This window comes from Cololabis saira, chromosome 9 (genome assembly GCF_033807715.1).
Source record: "Cololabis saira isolate AMF1-May2022 chromosome 9, fColSai1.1, whole genome shotgun sequence".
In the NCBI taxonomy this organism is placed as follows: Eukaryota; Metazoa; Chordata; class Actinopteri; order Beloniformes; family Belonidae; genus Cololabis; species Cololabis saira.
In genome coordinates, this window is record NC_084595.1 from 45,207,701 (window position 1) to 45,209,877 (window position 2,177).

Here is a 2,177-nt window from a genome sequence, read left to right on the forward strand (position 1 = left end):
TAATGCATTGCCAGTGGAGTTGATATACTTATTTCTCTATATTGAGGCATTTCAGCAGATTTGAATTCAGCAATACTGAAGAGACTTAACCCTCAGATGTTGTATTTACCATGAGTTTTATTCTCCATTCATTAATACACCAATTATCATTAATACATAATTTGCAAAGACTCCACACATGTCTGAATGACCCCTGAAGCGCTTCTTCATCTTTGCCACAGCCTGGGATCGAACCTGCAACCTTATATACCATATATATATATATATATATATATATATATATATATATTACATATATATGTGTATATGTATATATGTGTGTATATATATATATATATATATATAATTACATTATAACATGTTTATATATTATTACATTATGATGTATTTATATTATGACATTATAACATGTGTATATATATATATATATATATATATATATATATATATATATATATATATATATATATATATATATATATATATATATATGTTATAATGTAACTATAAATATTACTAAGAATACTATAGAAATATTGATTTAATATAAATACCATGTCATGGCTATCTGTTTCTGGTTATTTTCATATAAAAGTACGTTTTTCAATGTTTATAAGTATTCACAAGTATGCAGTGTCATAACTACATCTCTGACGTTCATGAGAAACCAAACTGTTTGAAAATCTGCTGGAAATTGAGCAAGTTAAGGTTGTTTAAGCAGTACATGCTCCATTAAACACAATGTTATGGGTGGCGAGCTCTCCTGTGGTAAGATGGTCGCCGGTGAACGACGCTGGAGACTCCGCCTTGAGTCATCTAGCCTTTATGTCTATGGGTGGAGTCAAGTGTCAGACCCCCCCCCTCCCCTAAAAGCTGTTACTATGAAACGGTAGCATTTCAGCACTTGAATGAGCTTAAAAGTGAAACATTGACAAATTCACTTTAATTTAGATTTCCACACTGAACACATTTCAGATGCCAAACTCAAACAAACATCAACTGCATTTCCGTCATGAACAGAAACAAACATCAACTGCATTTCCGTCATGAACACAAACAAACATCAACTGCATTTCCGTCATGAACACAAAACTTGAGAACTGGCTGACGGATGTTCAAGGATCTAATTCTCCTCTTTCGTCCTCCTTTCCGACGCTGCCGCTTACTTCTTAATGTTCCCCTGCCTCTTCCTCTCCTCCATCATCAACGCTGTCAACTCCCACCTCCTCGTAATCCTTCTCCAGAGCCGCCATGTCCTCCCGGGCCTCGGAGAACTCCCCCTCCTCCATCCCCTCCCCCACGTACCAGTGGACGAAGGCCCGCTTGGCGTACATCAGGTCAAACTTGTGGTTGAGCCGAGCCCAGGCCTCGGCGATGGCGGTGGTGTTGCTCAGCATGCAAAAAGCCCTCTGCACCTTGGCCAGGTCTCCCCCGGGAACCACGGTGGGGGGCTGGTAGTTGATGCCCACCTTGAAGCCAGTGGGGCACCAGTCCACGAACTGGATGCTGCGCTTGGTTTTGATGGTTGCTATGGTGGCGTTGACGTCTTTGGGCACCACGTCTCCGCGGTACAGCAGGCAGCAGGCCATGTACTTGCCGTGGCGAGGGTCGCACTTCACCATCTGGTTGGCCGGCTCGAAGCAGGCATTGGTGATTTCAGCTACGGTCAGCTGCTCGTGGTAGGCCTTCTCCGCCGAGATGACGGGGGCGTAGGTGGCCAGAGGGAAGTGGATCCGGGGATACGGCACCAGGTTGGTCTGGAACTCCGAAGCGGAGGGAGGCGGTGATGGAGGACACGATCTGACTGATGAGCCGGTTCAGGTTGGTGTAGGTGGGACGCTCGATGTCCAGGTTCCTGCGGCAGATGTCGTAGATGGCCTCGTTGTCCACCATGAAGGAGCAGTCGGAGTGCTCCAGGGTGGTGTGGGTGGTCAGTGTCGTGTTATTAAATAACGCTCACGTGAGTCCAACTGTACTTTGCAACGTGGATGGTGTTTATTCAGCCTTTCCAAGGATAGCCTGTCCCTGTCTCTCTAGTCTCCGCGTGTGTAAACAAACATTCCCTGTCCCGTCGCGCACTGATGATGTCATCCGATATCGACTCTGTAGTCTTTTCTACAAAAACACTCACACCACATCTCCCCTTTCTAGAATCATTGGGTAGACTACCAATGATT

The 2,177-nt window shown here is 43.8% G+C and overlaps 1 protein-coding gene across 1 annotated transcript; it reads right to left on the minus strand.

Annotated features, from left to right (window-relative positions):
• Positions 1-1,169: 1,169 nt before the first annotated feature.
• Positions 1,170-1,918, minus strand: LOC133451212 (tubulin alpha chain-like). The gene is given in 2 exon segments (XM_061730178.1): positions 1,170-1,767; positions 1,769-1,918. Coding segments are annotated over 2 exon segments (723 nt in total). The 5' UTR covers positions 1,894-1,918.
• Positions 1,919-2,177: the final 259 nt, after the last annotated feature.